The sequence below is a fragment of the Lagenorhynchus albirostris genome, chromosome 16, assembly GCF_949774975.1.
Source record: "Lagenorhynchus albirostris chromosome 16, mLagAlb1.1, whole genome shotgun sequence".
Classification (NCBI taxonomy): domain Eukaryota; kingdom Metazoa; phylum Chordata; class Mammalia; order Artiodactyla; family Delphinidae; genus Lagenorhynchus; species Lagenorhynchus albirostris.
Genome location: NC_083110.1, coordinates 60,332,785 through 60,350,989, shown reverse-complemented (window position 1 = coordinate 60,350,989; position 18,205 = coordinate 60,332,785). Strand labels below are relative to the sequence as shown.

At 46.1% G+C, this 18,205-nt stretch overlaps 1 protein-coding gene across 1 annotated transcript in view; it reads right to left on the bottom strand.

Annotated features, from left to right (window-relative positions):
- SORCS3 (sortilin related VPS10 domain containing receptor 3) overlaps nt 1-18,205 on the bottom strand; it is a 582,912-nt gene that overhangs the window by 403,445 nt on the left and 161,262 nt on the right. The window contains exon 2 of the mRNA XM_060125698.1: nt 4,464-4,531. Coding sequence (XP_059981681.1) covers nt 4,464-4,531 — 68 coding nt within the window. The remainder of the gene's footprint in view (nt 1-4,463; nt 4,532-18,205) is intronic.

The following is an 18,205-nucleotide window of genomic DNA, read 5'->3' as shown; positions in this document are numbered from 1 at the left end:
TCCCACATGGGCGCTGCATGTCAGGTACTCTTCTAGGCAGTTTACATATTTTATTTCAATGAAGACTCACAACTTTACGTGGTAGGTGCGAGTATCACCCTCACTGTACAGATAAGGAAATGGAGGCACAGAGAGGCGAAGAAACATGTTCAAGGTCACTTAGTGGCTCCGTGGAGGAGTGTGGACTTGAACCCAGGACATCAGTCCCAGAACTTTCACTTTTCAATACTTTGAATAGGAGGCAACTGGTTGATGCTGAGCCTCCCGACCTTGACCCATCTCTCCTCCTGGGGTCAGGCTTCTAGAAAATCTAACAGAGTCGGTCTCCAGTATCACTCCTGATGGATGGACAGCCTCCAGGCTTGACACACTATGGACTGAAAACACCCTGAAAGCGAAGCCCTGGGTCTTTTTAAAAAGTCAGTCCCCAACCTCATTAATTCTACAAGCTTGACATCCTATATGTAAAATGTCCTTTGACTAACGGATGCCAACAGACGGTTGTGCTAGGTGACCAATTTACGCAACCATCCTTGTGTGGGTGGAGAGAAAAAATTTTGACCACCCCCAGTATACTGGCACCTAGGAGTTCCAGAAAGAGGGTCACAAGGGCACACGCTACTGCTACACCATAGAATGCCTTTAAACAGTCTTTTGTCTATTTAGAAGTAGATGGCTTTTCAATTCTTAATTCAGTGAGACAAATAATTATGTCATACTGTAACCTGGCAGGGAGCATCATCTTGTCATGACAGCTGTTGCTCCAGGCGCCTCTGCTGTACAGAAAATTGAAGAAGAATCACCAAATTCAATTTCAACTTGGCTAGGCATGTTGGACTGAATGACAAAAATGAAAGGGTGTGTGTTTAATTTAGCTTCTTTTCTCTGCTCACTGTATTAGTAAGGAAGACCATAGCGCTCTAGGCTCTACCTGTAAAATACATCATTAGCAATATAGAAAAGAGGACAAGGGCACAGATCTTTAGGGGATGAGTAGGGAAGACAATAGAAAGTAAGAAGTCACCCTGTGAGGCCCCAGGAAGTTGGATAATTCCCACAAAGTTTAGGAGCAGTCCCTTTCCTCAATCACACCCTCTGCAGGGGTTCCTAAGCTGGGCTTTATCAGACCTGTGAACCCTCTGAATCACGACACAAAAATACATCCACATAACATTTATCCAGAGGGAAAGCCTATAATAGCCACCAGTTGTTTTCAAATCCCTGAAAGGTCACACCATACATACTCTGTTATCGATAATCTACGCTCTGAGTAACTGCCTTTGATTTGACCCCTTCTGTGAACTCGATGAGTCCCCCCACCCTCCCTACCTGGTCCAACACCCAGCTGCTTCCCCTGCCTCCTTCCCGGGCCACGTTATCTCCTGCAGCCCAGCCTTGCCTGGACTTTGCCCTGCGCAAGGGGCATTTTTCCACTTTCCGTTTGCCAAATCGCATCCTGCCCATCATTCCAGCACCCAGCTCAGAGGATTTTTTCTACAAAAGGATGTTTTTGACTAGGTAGCCATTGCCATTCCAATTCCCCCCAATCAGCAGAAGGAACAACATTATAAATCACTCTTCTCCCCTCCCTATCCCCTGCCATCCCCCCAAAGATCTGTGCTAATTCCCAGATGGCGCAGAACACATCCCTTTGGTGCCCTACAATTTCCAGCCCATGGATCCCTGCATTACTGGATCCTTACAAACTAAACTATACAAACACACAGGGTTATAACAGTCATTAATTATTATAATTAACTGAGCACTTCCCACATGTCCTAAATGTTTGTACATTTACTATTTCATTTAATCCTTGCAACCCATCCATGAATTTATTCATCAAGCGAACACTTATCAAGTACCTCCTGTGTGCCAGGTGCCGTCCTAGGTGTTGAGGATACAGCACTGAGTTAAAATGGAAAAATTATCTCTCACTACAAGCTTAGATGCTACTGGGTGTAAGTAGAATATAAATAAATCAATAAGTAAATATTTAGCAGCTAGAGGGTGACAGGTACTAAGGAGGAAAATGCAGCCAAGTGATGGAATGCCAAGTCCTCAGGCAAAGGCCTCACTGATGAGGTGAGCAGAGAGGAGGGAAGTGAGGGTGTGCCCTGCTCCCTGCAAGAAGAGAGCTCAGACCCAGGAAAGAGCTGAGGGTAAGGGCTCCGGGGAAGAGGCTGGCTGGTTCAAGTAACAGCAAGGACACTGTGTCTGGAGCAAAGGTAGGGTCTGTACTATCTCCAATTTACATTCAGGGAAATTGAGACTTAAGAGAGTGAAGTAGGTTGAATGGCAGCCCCCGTTCCAAATATGTCCTAACCCCCAAAACCTGCAATGGGACCATCTTCGAAAAAGTGTCTTTGCAGATGTAAGGATCTGGAAATGAGAACATCCTGGATTATCCGGCTGGGCCCTAACTCCAATGGCAAGTGTTCTTCTAAGGGACGGAAGGGGAGAAGACACAGACACAGAGAAGATGATAAAGGCAGAGAGTGGAGTAGTGCAGCCCCAAGGAACACCGACAGACACCAGAAGCAGGAAGAGGCAATGAAGGGTTCTCCTTAGAGCCCCCAGAAGGAGGGTGGCCCTAAAGATGCCTTGATTTCAGACTTGTGGCCTCCAGACTGGGAGAGAATACATTTCCGCTGTTTGAAGCCACCCAGCCTGTGGTCCTTGATTACGGCAGCCCTGGGAAGCTGAACCAGAGAGGTTAGGTAAAGTGCCCAAAGCCACAGAGCTCTTTGGGTGGACAAGCTGTGATTTGAAACCCGGCAACGGGACATCAGGGTGCCCTTAGGGCCACTTGGCCATCTGCTGTCCTTGACACACACTAGTGAATACACTGGCTCTTACGACTGTGGGGCACACACTCTGTCACTTACGGGCATTAAGCACCTGGCTTCGGCCCCATGGTTTTGCCTGGTCCACCTTTAAAACTAGCAAACCTTTCCTATAACATGGGCTGCTAGGTACAGCTGTTTCCCATTGTAAGCGTGGGCTTTTCTGGTTTCATTATTTGCACCAAGCAGACAGCACTGGAGTCAGGCTTAAAGGCTCACCACCACATCCCTGTGACAGGGCCTCAGAGGATGGTTTCTGAGGCTCTAAGTCCCCAGGAGACCCACGTGAGCGGAAACAGGCATGCTTTCATCTACGGAAGGCACCTGGTTACTTATACCTCTGCCGGTTTTCACTGAGCAGCAAAATTAGCTTTTGGACATCCTGTGCAAATGGAGGCAGGCCTCCATCGATATGAGCAATTAACCCTAAATATTTAATAGATGCTGTGACTGCTCCCCTCCCTGGGAGAGAGGCTCTGGCTGATTCTCCGCAAACAGATCAGATGAAGAAGCAGCCAGCCGTGCTGATACTCACGCCCCAGACCCCCCTGCTCCAAAACCCCAGCAGACCCTCAGGACTGGCGCTGGGATGAAGACACAGCCGAGTGAATGGCCTTTTGTGACAGTGTTCTCCCCAGTGTCTACAAGTGGCAGAGCAAATGGAATGGATACGCAGCCCTCTTGAGGCCCATGGAGGTAATAAGCACAGAGCATGAAGCGCTGACTCAGAGTGGCTGATGAAACTTGCTGGTGCCCTGTGTGACTGCCAGCAGCGTGGCGGCGACCGTGAACTTGCATGTGAGGAGGTATATGGAAGAGCGAGTGTGCGGCGTCCCCTAGCCAGAGAGACTGCGGGGTTCACGGCATCGTGAAAGCCCTCTCTGACTTAATCCACCCACATCCTTCTCCCCGTCCCAGCCTTCCGTCAGGGCTGATTTATCCTGCAGACACATGGACACAGAGCCTAGGGTTCACAAAAATGCTGTCATTTCTTTTAAAGCCACAAACAAAAAAAATGAATATTTTAGGCTGAAAACAAGTTTTAACATACAGTATTAATATATTTGTCTTTACCCCAGTACAGTTGTAAAATATATTTTTTAATATTATTTTATGGATGAAGAAGCCCACGAAGGCTTGGGACCACAAACGTCATCACACGGGCCTGATTCCCACACGTGTCTATTCCCAGATTCATGGGCTTCTCAAGAATCACAGCATCTTACAGGCACAAAGGACAAGAAACAGTCCTTGGGCCTAGACTCATGCCAAGGCCAGCATCCCTCCTACGGCACGCTCCCTTATCCACGGCCTCCACTTTCCCCAGGCATGCTCTGATCTCTCTACCCACATTTGTGTTTATCCAGTCAAAGGAGATGCTGCAGGAACGCAGAAACAACCACAGTGCCAGGGAGAATATGTGACAGACCCCACGGGAGATAGCAGAGTGCTAAGGAATCTGCAGATGGAGGCCATCAGTGCCACCCAGGGCATTAAAGGGGGCATCCAGGAGGAGGACCATCTTCTGCTCCTTTCAAAACAAGCTCTCCAACTGCTTAGCTGGCATTCCTCACGTGAGCTGAACCCGAGTAGCCAGGTAAGAATCTCTAACCCACTTACCTCCAAAGTGAGCTCTCTGTCACGCTTCCCAGGTTGAAGTCATACAGCTTCGTCAGGATAAGTATAACCTGAGAGGGGGTGAGGAGGAGGGCAGAGGAGAAGAAGAAAAAGGAAGCCGGCTTTAGTTTGCGTAGCAATGTACAGTTCATCTCAAATCACCCAGTGGAGGGCTTAGAATTTATCTGTGGAGTTGAGGGGTATTATAGGACCAAGCAAGGGGAAAAAAATTATTAATTTAATGCTCCCCTGTAACTGGTAGCATTTATTTTAATCCCGACAATGCTTTGCATTTGAAATAAAACATGTCAACAGGAATTAACTGGGTACTGACAGCTGTTTCTCCACATCTGTCCTCCTTCAAGGTCAGGCACAGGCCAGCTGGCTCTGTTCACACGTGTGGCCACCCAGAGATCAGAGGATGGGCTTGCTTTTGATCTGGAGATGACTTTGACTTACAGATGTAGACCTAAGAGGCTAAGAAAGAACTGGGCCTGATTCTGTGTCTACAGAGAGGTTCAAAGAGATTTTGTGTTCCCATCACAGGGCCTCAGAGCCATAACAGCTTGAATGACAGGCAAGCCCAGCCCCCAACAGTCTCTGATGCCACCTGCCCTCCACCATGTCCCACCCATGGAGTAAGCAGGTCATTAGACTCCACTGGACTCCAGGACCACTTTCGTGACTCCAGTTGAAACTAAGAAACCCAGAAGGAAAGCTGTATGTGTCAAAGAGCTGGACAGCCTGTAATAGGGTTAGCAGTTTTCTGAAATGATCTTCCATTGGCCAGGCTGGTCCCAGGCCCTTTTAACTTCTCCAGCTGGGAACCTGGACCTCAAACGTTTCCCTGCCTATGCCTCGTGCGCCCAGACAGTGGCTTAGGAACAACCCCATATCTACCAGGATGCCAAGCGCATGCACCTGAATCGATTTTAATCAAAACACAGGTGCCTAATATACAGTGTCTGCCTGCACGCATGATAATCCAGTTACACATAATTGTGTTTATCTAAATTTAATGCACAACTCATTTCACTTTTCTCAGCTCCTTCGCCTTCCACAATTTAACTTCCTCCAGTTCATTTGCACAGCACCCATTAAACTCTTTCCGAGATAATGAATTTCTGCTACCAAGATGGGACTTTCCCATTCTAGGTAACCATTTAAGATTAAAGAAAAATAATCAGCCATTATATTGAACGTTTTTGTGGCATTTAACCGACGACAAAACACTCACTTTGAGATTTATTCTCATCCAGCACCCCATGGGGTCAGTCAGTACCATTTCCACCTCTTTTACGTAAACTAAGAAAAAATTAGAGGCCAGGATATGATCCATTATGGGTCAAAGAGAATCCCTGGAAAAGCTGACTTGCAACATTCAACTTCTCTGCAGGGCCATGACTGGATGATTCTTACGTCTTGTCTCAGATTGTGTCCTGTGATGGGGAGTAGTAGGTTGGCAAGAAACAGCCAAGCAAAGAAGAACATCAATGACGTGGCTATTTGTAGAACAGGAGAATAGGTACCAAGGCACCAAGCTACCTGTCCTATTAGCATAGCACAGCTGCAAGGAGCGTGTATCCTTTGCAAAGCATTGTTCTCCATGGTCACTCAATGGTCCATGCCTTTCCCATTAATAGCGAGTTTCCTCACTTGTAAAATTCAGGGGCTAATGAAGACAAGACTTATCCAAACCTTCTCCAACCAAATAGCAATGTGCTGATAATTCCTATTTGTTAAATTAATACAAACACATACACATACATACACACCAGACTTCTCTTCATTTTACTTCTTTCATTGACGAAGTCATTCTTTCACAATCCCTATGTAAAAACATGGGTGCCTATGTGCAGACCATCCCAAAATCTAGACAAAGAAACTCAAAGCTATGCTCTTCTAGAAACAGATGGGAACACCCATCTAGAATCTGCAGGAGCAACTAAGACGACTTCACTGTCTCCCAACATCAAGCCTTCAGGGACATCAAACAATCTCAAAAAAGTGCAAAGCCCACAAAGAAAGAAGCAAGAGATGTTGGGGGTTAGCGGTCACTTAACTGATTGCCTAACAAACAACTGGGTCTGGAAAACCCCTCAAAAATGCAGAGCCCTTCTCACGTGTCTGTGTCTCCAGGGCTTGGATCACTCTCCTTCCTTCTATCTTCTCAAATCAAATCATCATTTTTGAGTCAATGAAAGATAATGGTGTTTCAGCAGTAAAGCATAGTCTTCAGAAGGGGATGGTGTTAATCTAGTCTATTACCTTCATTTTACAGATGAGGAAACTGAGACACAGAGAGAGGAGACAACTCAAGTTCAAGTCCCAACAATGTGTGGCCTTGACCAAGTGCCCAGGGCACAGTTCTTCCCATTCCATGAGCAAAGTTGGAGACTAACAGTCACTGGGGAGCCTGCTACATGCAGATTCCCTGGTCCCATTCCCAGCAAGTTTGACTTGGTGGACCCTGGGGAGGGTCCAGAAACCTTCCTGTAGCTATCAGAGGATCACGCTTTGAGAAAGACTCCACCACACCATGATTCCTCTCCCGACTCCATGCGGCAGTGACACCACCCCTCCACTATGGTGGAATCCTGATCTCTAAAAGCATCTTTGCCTTTAAATTGAGCGGACTTTACAAAGAAAGCAGGCCATAGGAGATGCATAAGGAAGATGTCTCCACAAAATCACCCCAACATTCCCCAGAGGAAAGGTCCAAACACTGAGAATTGGGGCTGGAAGCTACCTTTCCCCTGGAGCCAGCATAGAAGGACAATAATAAAGTTATGAAGACACGATCATGTAACCTTTAGCCTTAAGATATTCTGTGCCTAGCAAAGAAAACCAAGATTGAAAGAAAGCCTGTCAACCTCTGGCTTCTCTCACCATTCAGAGCCTTCCAAAGGCCACCAGGAAGAAGGGATTACCAGGGCAGAAAACTGAAAGCAGATGCACTAAACCCACTAACAAGCCCTGGGCTGCTGGGCAAGGACTCATATCAGAATGAGAAGATGTGAGTGTGACCAAAGAATCACCAGTGGATAGATGAGGCCTGCAGGAAGGATGCAGGAAGGATGCAGGAAGGATGCAGGAAGGATGGAGGAAGGATGCAGGAAGGATGCAGGAAGGATGCAGGAAGGATGCAGGAAGGATGCAGGAAGGATGGAGGAGCTACCCTGGGAGCCACAGCAAAGCCTGACTTGACTCCTCTCCAGCAGATACCCCCAGATGAGGGTTGGCAGTCAAATTCAAAGAAGGAAAAGCAGGGACCAAACATTAATTGAACCCTTCCTATGTGCTAAATACTACACTGGGTGCTTCTCAGTCCTCACAACACACTTCTGACATTGAGCAGATGTCATATAGCATCTGCATTTTACAGATGAGGAAAGTGAGCCCTAAGAGTTAAGCAATTTGCTCCCCAAAGCACACAACTAGCAGGAGACAGAGCCAGCATTCCCACCCGGGGCTACGAGACTCCACCATGCTTGTTCCGCTCTGACGCAATGCTCCTCCATTCGGCAAATGTTTATGTGAGCTTTTTGTGTGCAAGGCAATGAGCAGGCAGACTGAGAGGTGGGCACATCCTTGCTCTCAAGGAGTTTATCACTCAGTCATGAATTCCACAAATATTTACTGAGCTCCTCTTATGTGAATTAGAAAGACATCCGCTAAACTCTGGGAATCGGGGAAAGATACAGAGCTCAAGGCCCAGGGGTGAAGGTAACTTTTGTTTTCTTTGTTCTTGGAGAAAGAAATAGGAAACAGAGATGTGTAATGAGGAAATAACTAGACAAACTGTTGGGAGATCCAGGTTTGTCAAATAAGCTTTGTCAAAAAGTTTCTCTTTGACCAACAGGCTACAAATCCTAGGGGGATTTTAGACAGCAGGAGAAATGAAAATAAATTGGAATTATTCATGAGTAAATAGCAGTTCTCTCTTAATATAAGCTATACACATACAGGTGTACACACAGAGTAAAGCCACATATATAAGAGCTCCTCTGTATAGGCACCTATAACTGTAAACTGGCATCAGACATATTCTCTGGAAGAGCATTTGTTCATACATCTCTTATAGCTCTTATCAAACTGGATTAACGTGACTTCTCCATATGTCTGTCTTGTCTGTTAGATTGTGACCTCTTTGAGCTAAAAAATCAGGTCTCATTCAACTCTGCATCCCCAATGCCTAGCACAACACCTGACACACGGCAGGTGCTATATAAGGTCCACTGAATGAATTATAAATGAATGACCGTAAAAGAAGGGATGAGATGATAAGTGTATCTGAGAGGTGCAGATAATGTGAGATAAGAGTTGAAAGGAGGAAGCAATTAAGTCCAGAAAATGTGGTCGGCAAAGTCTTCATGAAGGAAAGATTACATGAGGCAAAACTTGAAGTATGAAGAATCTGGAAACAGAGAAATGGAGCTCTACTCCCTTGCCTGTCTGGCCTCTCTCTTTATCCCTCCCTCCCTCCCTGTCTTTCTTTCTTTCCTTCATATTTTAGCTGGACAAAAACAGATAGAAAAAAGGGCAGAAGGGTGCCATTTCAGTTACAAGAAACAGCACAGAGGTAGGGCAGAATGGGCCATTAGGGGCTAGAACAGTCATGTGTTGAGTGCAGTGTCAACACATGGGGACACCAACCACTTGGAGACACGGTCAGGCTGTGCCAGGATGAGAAAGAAGGCACAAAGGACAATGGAATCGTGCAGGCAGGACAGAGGAAGCCCAGCCTGTAGTCAACTATGGACTGACAAAAAGTTTTATAAGCATGAAGAGGGTGATAATGAGGGACTATATTATAACAAGAGCCTTACTATGTATAAACATATACCATATAATATTACTATATATTACATATATAATATCAATATATTGTATATTAGATGACTATATTATAATAAAAGGCTTACTGTGTGTTCATATATATATCTATACACACATATTTTATGTATTATATATATATATTAAGGGACTGTATTGTAATAAGCGACTCATATAATTAGGTGACAATAAGGGACATGGCTGGCCTCTTACAAAATCCATTGGTGCTGCCCTTGCTGACCACCCAGCTCCAATCTTCTTGTCCCCAGGCATCTAATGTCTTCTTCTGCTGCCCCCAGATGCTCAGGCCAGCCCTCAGCTACCTGCCTGATCTTTAGACACACACAATGCCAGTAACCAATGTCTTTATTTGTCACATCCCCTCTCCCGTTCATTCTTCTATTCCTGCCTTATGCCAAACACAGCACAGGATCCGTGGTGATAAAGTGATCAAGAGAAATGGCTCCTGTCTTCATAAAATGTATACTCTCCCTTAATGTATAATCTTCTTTAGGAAGATTTTACATTTCATGAAGACAGGACCCATTGGGTCCAGCCGTCTGCCTCCTGGATGGGGCTCGCCCGGCAGCATGGAAAGAACGGAGCACTTGCAACTAGAGGGCTGCACTCAAGACCCAATATCACCATATGCTACTGGGTGAGCCTGATCAACTTACTAACATTTTCAGTATCTGTTCCAGTTTCCTAAAATGGGGATAATGATTCTCCTTCCCCTGCCAGCCTCACAGGATTTTTGATTTGAATCAAATAAGGAAAGCTGACCTGCTTTAGAAGCTGTACTATGCAAATGTGAGTGATTAGTATGATAATTACCCTTCAGGAGACAAGGGTTGCAAGTCATCCTTATCTGATGGGGTGAGGGGGATTCGGATCCTAGCGTTGCTAAGCTCCTTCTGAAAAATACCCACCCATCCTAGACCCCAGCTGCAACACAGCAGGCTGCAAATCAGACCCGGTATGTTCCCTGGGCTCCCGCACTCAGCTTCCGCTTTAGAAGCAAAGCAGAAAGCCCTGGGGGATTCCTGTCCTCTGAAAGGATAACGCATAATCTGAAAATTCATAAATCACTGGGACGCTCTCGCCCGTGAGCACATTCAGTGAAATGAGGACCTTTAGTGCCTGTAAAAATTTTACTCTGAAGGAAAATGACTTTAGTTCATTAAACCTTCCTGAAACCTTGGTACCTTTCAATCCATGGGGTTCTATGCATGTCCCCTCCGGGTCCCCCTCACCTCTCACCACCTCCTTCCTGCCCCTACCGGATAGTTCTTTGTTTGCAGCCAATTGGAATATGGACGGTGGCCTTCTTTACCGAAAGTGATTCACAGTGGTAAGCAGTAAGGATGCTAAAACCTACTCCTCGGGGAGTGTACACAAAAGTGCATTTTTCAGTCTCAGCAGAGTCTGAATTCTGGAGCCCTCCTCCCGCTTCATGAGGCACCCCACCCCCGGAACAGAAACTGAATATTTACAGTCCACAGCCCAACTGACCCCCAGTCTAACAATGTCTGGGCACCAACTGGGTATCCAGAACTGTGCTAGGTATATGCCAAGTTCAGAATAACATAAATGGTGCTCCCTGCCCACCGTGAGTTTACAGTCTAGCTGAGAGGACAAGGAATTGTACAAGAAATATCACCTTTGTCATCTTGTTCCATTGCATGCAATTTCACAAACCGGTTATCCCGTTCCCTGTTTTTTTTAAAGGGCAGATCATCAACTCTGTGGTTCAAGATAGAACCTCAGCATGAGCCCTGAGTCCACCCTCATCCCACACTTAGCAAGACAAACATCAAGTCCTCTGAAATGTGTTGCAGTCCACTGGATCGTCCTCACAATGTTTTCATTCATTCACGAAGCAAATATGTATGGAATGCTTCCTCGTGGCCAAGCGCTATGGGTTCAGGAGTGAAGACAACAAACCAGCTTCTCTGCCCCCATAGAGTTTATATTCCGGCAAGGGAGATAAACGAACACATAAGTAGGTAAGTGACACAGTAGTCAGAGGATGGTGGGTTAGATGATGGACATATCAGCACTTAGAGCAAGTGCTCGTATGCAGGCGTGGTCCAGGGCTGTGCAGGCTGAAGCAGTATAGAAGGAGCCCAGGAAAGTTCTCTGTGAAAAACTGACACTCAAGCAAAACCCTGAATGAGGTAAGGGATGAAGCCATGTGGCTATCTGGGTCATAAACATTACAGGCAGAGAAAAAGGCAAATGCAAAGATCCTGAGGCAGGAACGTGCCTGACATATTCAAGAAACAGCAAGGAGCCCAATGAGGATGGAGCGGAGAGACAGGGAGAGTAGTAGGAGATGAGGTCCGGGAAATTCGGGGAGGCTTAGATCTTGCTGGGACTTGTGAAGGACTGGCTCTTACTGAGTGAGATGAGAAGCTACTAGAGGATTTTACTAGAGGACTTAAGTTTTCACAGGGTGCTTCTGGTCACTGTGTTGAGAGAGGCATCGAGGAGACAAAAGTGAATTAGGATCCTGTTGTAATCATCCAGGTGAAACATGGTACGGGGTGGACCAGAGCAACAGCCGCGGACAGGAGAAGAAACATGATCTGAAGATATTTTGAAGGTAGAGTCAAGAAGATTTGCTGACAAATTGGATATAGGGCGTGAAGGAAAGAGAATAGTCCAAAATGACCCTCAGAGTTTGGGACTAAGTAATTAGAAGCATAGAGTTGCCATTTTATGAGACGGAGACTGTAGGAGAAGGAGGTTGGGAGGAAAGCTGAGAAGTTTAGCTTTGGACATTAAGTTTGAGATCCTAAGAGAATTCAAGCGGAGAAGTCAAATAGCTGAATAAACGAGTCTGGAGTTCAGCGCAGAGAGTCTAGGCTAAAAAATCTCAACTGGGGAGTCGTCAGTGATTAGATGGTATTTAAAGACATGAGACTAGGTTAGGTCACCAGGAGATGGAGTGTGGATAGAGTAGAGAGATAAGGATCGAAAGCTGGGGCGTTTCTGCACTGAGAGATCGGGGAATGAGAAGAAACCAGTATGTGCTTCAAGCTCTCAGAACTAGCACAGTGAATGTCTGTGTCCTGTGCGAACACTCACCAAATGGTACTTACTACGGAGGAGTCTCTCAATAAGCATATGAACACGATGGCCTTCTGTTGAGGCCGGTAAGCCTTTCTCCCCAGATCCCCGTTTGCTCTGTGGGCTCCTGTGTATAGTGGCTACTGTGGCAGAGATGGAGGCTTTGCCTATGTTTGCCATGGACTTCCCCTCGCCAAGGCTGACATGGGCATCGTCACTGCAGTTCCCAATGTGCCAACCTCAGAAATCAGTGCTGAGCCTCAACATGGCACCTGGTGGCAAGTTGATTGCACTGTCCCCCTCCCATCACATAGAGGAAGCAATTTCTTCTCCTCGGACTTGCTTTCCTTGCCTGCGGTAAATACGCTAGAATCAAAATCTTTCCATTTCAGAGTGCCTTATTCACCGTCATGATATCCCACACAATTGCTTCTAACAAAGAAACTCATTTCACAGCAAATGAAGTGTTGTCATGGGCCTGTCCATGGAATTCACTGGTCTTCCCACAAACTACATCCGCCAGAAGCAGATGACCTGATACAATGATTGAATGGACTTCCGAAGATTCAATGACACAACTAGCTAGAAGCCAGCACTGCATGAGGTTGTGGTGCTGTCTTCTAGGATGTGAATTCGACTAGTAAATGGCCAAAATACAAAGGTCTGGGAACCAAGGGGCAAGCGGGAGCGCTCCTCTAATTATTCCTCGCAATAAGCCATCACAGAGTATTTTCTTCACATCCACACAACTTTCGGCTCTGTTGATAAATCTTGGTTCCTAAGGAGAAAAAACACCTGTTCCATTGAACTGGAAGCTGAAACTAATACCCAGCTATTTTGAGCTTCACATGCTACCACTGAACCAACAGGAAGAGAGGAGGCTACTTATGAATAGGGGATGGAAATGGACACTCAGAGTAGCTAAAAGGGTAGACTGTGCTGTTTACTCTCAGCCCACTTTCCTGCCTAAGTATCATAGGTAACCAGGACCCTGAGAAGCGTATTTCTAAGACTCTCCTGTCATCTGGCTTCCAATTCTGCCAGTTGGGGTGGGGTCACTCGGGGGACATGTGGACAAGGGAAAAGCTCCTCTCCTCACACTTTGTTTTTGAGTGACAAGACAACAGCAGCAACAGAGCCAGTGGTACCAACCGCAGCGGTGCTGGGTCTCAGTGAAATGAAGGGCTTGTGCAGCTCAGCACAGCCCCAGGAATCTGGGTGGGAGAGACCCTTGGCCTCTTGTACTGCCCTTCCTCCTCCTGGGCAGGGGGTAACAGTTTCTGCAGTTACCAAATTTGAGCAACTATATTTTCTCCTCCTTGTTCCTCCAGCCTTGCCGGCACTCTTGTAAATCAGTTCCTGCATTCAACGTCTTTTCTTGAGAAATACCTCGAGTCAGGGACCCTCACTGACACAGAATGATCTGTGAGGTTAGAGGAAATTCAGGAGAGCATGTGTTCTGGAAGCCGAGAAGAGTATGGATTTCAAGGAGGAAGGAGTGATTGGCTGTGTGAAATGCTGCAGGCAGTTCATGGACAAAAAAGATGAAGAATGGACCATCAGATTTAGCTACTAGATGACTGCAGAGACCTTCAAAATAACTAGCTGACTTAATTTCTGGCGTTCACCCCTCTTCCATCCTTACACCAGAATGACCTTTCTAAAGCAGAGGCGGAATCCCATTGCCTACTGCCAAACAATCTCTAGTGGCTTCGGGCTGCCTTTAAGATCAAATTCCTCAGCATAACACGGAGATCAGCTCGGTGCTTTGTGACCGCCTGGAGGGGTGGGATAGGGAGGGTGGGAGGGAGGGAGACGCAAGAGGGAAGAGATATGGGAACATATGTATATGTATAACTGATTCACTTTGTTATAAAGCAGAAACTAACACACCATTGTAAAGCAATTATACTCCAATAAAGATGTAAAAAAAAAAAAAATTCCTCAGCATAGCATAAAAGATCTTTCTCAACCTGGCCCCAGATGACATTTTAACCCTCTTCTAGAGCTACTTTCCCAAAATAACATCTAAATTCTAGCCACACCAGAATACCCACGTTTCTCCTTGTTCCATGCTCCCACACTTTCACACAAGCTCTTTTCCCTCCTCTGAATCTCCACCTGAGGATCTCATTCTTTAAGGTCCAGCTCAAATACCATCAACACTCTGGTGTCTTACCTGTCCTCCAAGACAGAATGGATCCCCCGTAATCCATGCTCCCCTACCTTGCTGCCCATACATCCAAGTATACTACTCACTAGATTACACTATAATTTTCTCTTTGCATATGCATCTCCACCATTAGGGGATGTGCTCCTTCAGGACAGACCTTGTTTTTCTCATTATTATCCAAGAGTATTATCACACTCTTCATTAACATGCTGCCTATTAACTAACAGAGATATGACACATTCGATGAACTGAAAGTGTTGCCATAGGCGTTCAAAGGAGGAGAAGATGGGTCTGGGCTGGGGTGATCAAGTTGTCCTCATAAAGGATGAGAGGCATAAGTAAGGTCATAAGAGATGGGTGGGGAATGGAAATTCCCAGCCCTCTTCTTTCTGGAATATCTTATACAGTTTTTCAAGGGTATCTTTTTTTTAGGTAAATTGGGAAGAAAGAATTCAAAATGGGTATGAAAGAACTTCAAGAATGTCCACAAGAGGGTAAGATAAAGGGAACACACGGGCAGGGAGGGAAGATGGTGAAAGCAACCTTCTTGTATGACTGCATTAAGTTTTCAAGAGTTGGTATTCTCTAGGGACGTCTAGAGAGGACAAAGATATGTACCTATATCTGATGGGACGGAGACTAAAGAAAACATTACACCTATAGACAAAAGCACGACTTGATTAAGTAATTTAGACAAGAGAAGAACATAGAAAGGGCAGAGGTGGGGATGCTAATAGATGCTGAGCACCTACAAAGTGCCCAGCACTGTGCTTGGTGCTCTATGTGCATTACATAGGTAATGGGCATAAGCACAGTGAAGGGTAGATAGCATTACCCACATTGTCCAGACGAGCAAACCGTCCAGGCCATGCAGCTAGGGAGAGGTAGGAGTCAGAACCCAAACACGGGCACGTCTGTTCCCCCATGATCCAAGGAAGGGATCAGAGATACAGAATTTAACAGGTTTAGTAGCTCTATTTAAAATGCAGCCATTGTTAAGAAAGTACTTTGCAGAATGTGGTAGCCGAACAAGGCAAGTGCAGACCAAGGAAATGAAAACGCAGTGTTGCTGAAACAAGGAGCTTGTGAAAAATGGCTGTTGAATGGTGGGAGGTTGTTCTGGTTTTGTGTAACGAGCCATTAAAAATGAATTAAAACTCCATTCACTCTCATTCCCTAAGGGACTGAAAATGAAAGAGACAGCCATCTCTTGGAAATGACTTAGGTAGCATGCAGCCCAGTAAGGGGGGAGGGGGTGTCAAATTGCTCAGAATTCCCTGCCAGTGTCTGTACTACACGATGAGAGCTCACCAGAACCAGAGTTAATTAGCTCAAAGTATACCATTAACTAGGAGTCTGAGCTCATACCCTCCTATATGTCCATCATTCCTTCCATCCAACCACCATCAGCACCACCCTCATGAGGAGGCCAAGGACAGAAACAGGTGTGAGCAGATGAAAGATGAAACCATGGCTCCAAAGCCACTAGTGTGAAGCTTCCAGAGATACTCATCAACAGAGAGGCAAATATAAGCTATCTGTTTCCTTGGTAATAGATCAAAAGCTCTAACGCAGACAGTCTTGCTGTGGAATCCAGGCTCTGCCACTTACTCTCTGCGTAACCTGCGGCAAGTGGCTAACCCCATGGAGCCTCCGTGTCCTTATCTGGAAAATGAGACCAGTATCGTTCCCTTCACTGCACTGCTGTGAGGATTAGGCTTATGTGCCAGGCACATTCTCAGGCCTCGTCATATATTAGGTTCCTGCCATCCTGCTTTATCTCTGAGCAAACCAGGTCATTTGCCCACCCAAGTAGGAAAATGCCATGTCCCAAGAGGGAGCACGTCACTTCTTTAGCGACGACAACTGGCAGCTCAGAAAATACAGAGCAGCCTCACAAGGCCTCTCACTGATGTAGAGATGAAAGCCTAGAGCACTCCCTGAGCGCTGGTGCTTGCTTTGTGTGGACATGCCTTGACAGCCTCAGCAACGGGAAGATCACAGGCTCATCAAGCCCATGTTGCCTGGTGTGCAATCCTACCCACTTGCCACTTTTCATTTCAGGGTCCGTCTCCACTGGACCTGCCTGTAGGTACGCATACCCCCCTTCCTTCCGCCACTCCTGCCAAGGGGCATCATTCCCTCTTAGGTCTCAGGAGCTGAAAGAGCTCTCAGCCCAACCATCGTAGCTGCCGAACCAAGTGGATTTTCGAGGGATAAGCAGATATCCCCAGATTGGAGCTAGCTACCAGTGCAAGAGACCAAGAGCAGGGATTCGACTGGACTGTAAGATGCCTCAGGGCCACACAACGGTCTGTCCTATTTTTCACTACTGTATCTTCAGCACCTGGGACAGTACCCAGCATGTCCCAGATTCCCTGTATACAAGGGTGGAGTGAATGACCCATCATCTAATCCCGTGATCTGGCATTTCTCACAACCTGTCTCCTATTCAACGCTACAAATGACTACACAGTGTCTCTTATGGTCGATGCACCATGCTCATTGCTGTGGAGGATGGAGGCATGAAGGACACAATGTTCCTGACACTTCCGGTGCAACCCGACAGATACACATTTATACGACTACCTTCAGTGAAAGCTGGAATCGCTCTGACTTACGCCAGGTTGTAAGTCATTTCACCTATTGTCTCATGGGAATCTCACAGTAACCCAGCAAGGTTGACATATGACAGAAATGAGTGATTCCCTAACAGGGATGAAGTAGAGGATTACTCTCCATGAAAATTTTTATAAGAGGTACTATTTGAACTGGCTTATCTTTAGTAGGTGAAGAAGGAAACGACCTTTTCAGGCTAAGGATGCAGCATGAGAAGACACAATTAGGTTGAAATTGCCTGTCACGTTCCAGGCCTGGGGCGGGGGTCGGGGGTGGGGCTGGGGTCTGCAGAGGTTAGAGCTTCAGGTACATGGAGAAGGAGATGGAGACCCAGGCTGGGGTAAGACAATGATGATTTTAACTACTAGGTGTGTAAGTTTCTATTGCTGATGTAATGGATTACTGCAAATAAAGTGGCTTGAAACAACACAAATGTATTATCTTACAGCTTTGGAGATCAGAAGTCCAAAATGGGTTTCAAAGGCTAAAATCAAGGTGTCGGCAGGGCTGTATTCCTACATTCCTCCTGAAGGCTCTAGGGGAGGATCCGCTTCTTGCCTTTTCAAGCTTCTAGAGGCTGCGTGCATTCCTTAGTTCCTGGTCCCCTTCCATCTTCAAAGCCAGCAATGATTGGTTGAGTCTCACACTGCATCTCTCCGACTCTTCTTCCTCCCTTTTTCCCATTTAAGGATCCTTCTGATAACACTGGACCCAGCCAGGTAACCCAGGATAATCACTTTATCTTACACTCAACTGATTACAACCTTATTTCCATCTACTATCTTATCTCCCCTTTTCTATGCAATCTAACATATTCACAGGTTCCAGGAATTAGGACATGGACATCTTTTGGGAGGACACTATTCTGCCTAGCACATCAGGTTAAAGAGTTTCAACTCTACTCAGTAAATAGCATAGAAATGTCTACTGTGCTTGAGCAGGTGAATAAGCAGTTGGCACCTGCATTTTGGAAAGAAAACTGTCAGGGGTATGAAGGGTGAATCAGTGAAGATGACAAACAGGGAGTCTGGTGAGAAGGATATTA